This window comes from Austrofundulus limnaeus, unplaced genomic scaffold (genome assembly GCF_001266775.1).
Source record: "Austrofundulus limnaeus strain Quisiro unplaced genomic scaffold, Austrofundulus_limnaeus-1.0 Scaffold3290, whole genome shotgun sequence".
Taxonomy (NCBI): Eukaryota; Metazoa; Chordata; class Actinopteri; order Cyprinodontiformes; family Rivulidae; genus Austrofundulus; species Austrofundulus limnaeus.
The window spans coordinates 1,219-2,377 of record NW_013955692.1 but is presented as its reverse complement, the minus strand read 5'-3'; the positions used below and the strand labels follow the sequence as shown (position 1 = coordinate 2,377).

General features: G+C 45.6%; 1 protein-coding gene across 1 annotated transcript; it reads right to left on the bottom strand.

Moving 5' to 3' along the window:
* Positions 1-265: 265 nt before the first annotated feature.
* Positions 266-1,159, bottom strand: LOC106511827 (protein SLX4IP; the record flags this gene model as incomplete). The annotated part of the gene is given in 1 exon segment (XM_014000560.1): positions 266-1,159. A coding segment is annotated over 1 exon segment (234 nt), but the record flags the coding sequence as incomplete, so codon positions are not given.

Genomic DNA, 1,159 nt, shown 5'->3' with positions numbered 1-1,159 from the left:
GTGTACCACAACCATTAATGTTCCATGTTACAATATTTATACTTGATTTACCCATTATTCTCCAATGGAAATAATATCAGAACTGAGTCTAGGGTTCTACTACCTAGCATATACGGAAAAGTTGGAGCAAATGCAACATAGATTCTTACCTCACTGTTTTCAAAACAATAGAACAGTAAATAAAAGTAGAAAATGGACAAATAAAACACTGCTCTAAAAAAGAACATCGCAGTGAAGCCTTCCTGAAGAAAAAGTCAAGTCTTATCTGGTCCGTGTGGGTTCTGGAGACGACCTCTCTGCTGTTCCCGTCGTCTTGATCCTGACCACGCCGCAGTGTTCGTCCAAGCCCCGTCAGATGTCGTGTTTCCTCCGCTCTCCTACTCGTTGATATCAGCAGATGCTCCCTCGCCATCTCCCACGATCTGTCTTCCCGTTGTGTTTCCGCCTTCCTCTGCACTCTCGATGTGTTCTCGTACAAAACTTTCTGCCTCTTTTGCATCCGTAAAGCTGAGCCGTTTTCCTCTCCATGTAAACCTGAGTATGGCCGGATGCGCCAGCGTGTGCTTCACCTGCTGTTGCCATAACCGTTTCATCACTGTGGAAAACATTTTGCGCCGTGCTGAGCGCTCCTTGGTCATGTCCTCAAATAGTGATAGACGGCAGCCATCCCATAGTATCCCCTTCTTCTTCTTAGCAGCAGCCAGAACTTTCTCTCGGGCAGTAAATTTGAGAAATCTCACCAGTATGATGCGCGGAGGTCGGTTGGGATCCGGGCGAGGACCTAAGCTTCTGTGGCAGCGTTCAATCTCATATTCATCTCCATTCAACTCTAGACCATCACAAAGTATTTTCTGCACGTATTTAGCTAGTGGCATTCCAGCCTCTTTCCCCTCTTTTAGTCCAACCAGTCTAATGTTTTTACGACGGGCTCTGTTTTCCTGGTCATCAATTCTCTCATAGAGTTGTTCAACTGTTTTGGTTAGCTTCACGTTGTTTCTTGCTAGGTTAGCTACAGTGTCCTCCACATCCGAAATGCGTCTCTCAGCTTCAGTTAGCCTTGTTTTAATTGCATTCACGGAGTTCTTGAGTTCTGCTGTGTCCGATTTAATCAAAGCCACATCGCTAGCTATTCCATTTAACGTCGCTCCCACCTTGGCAA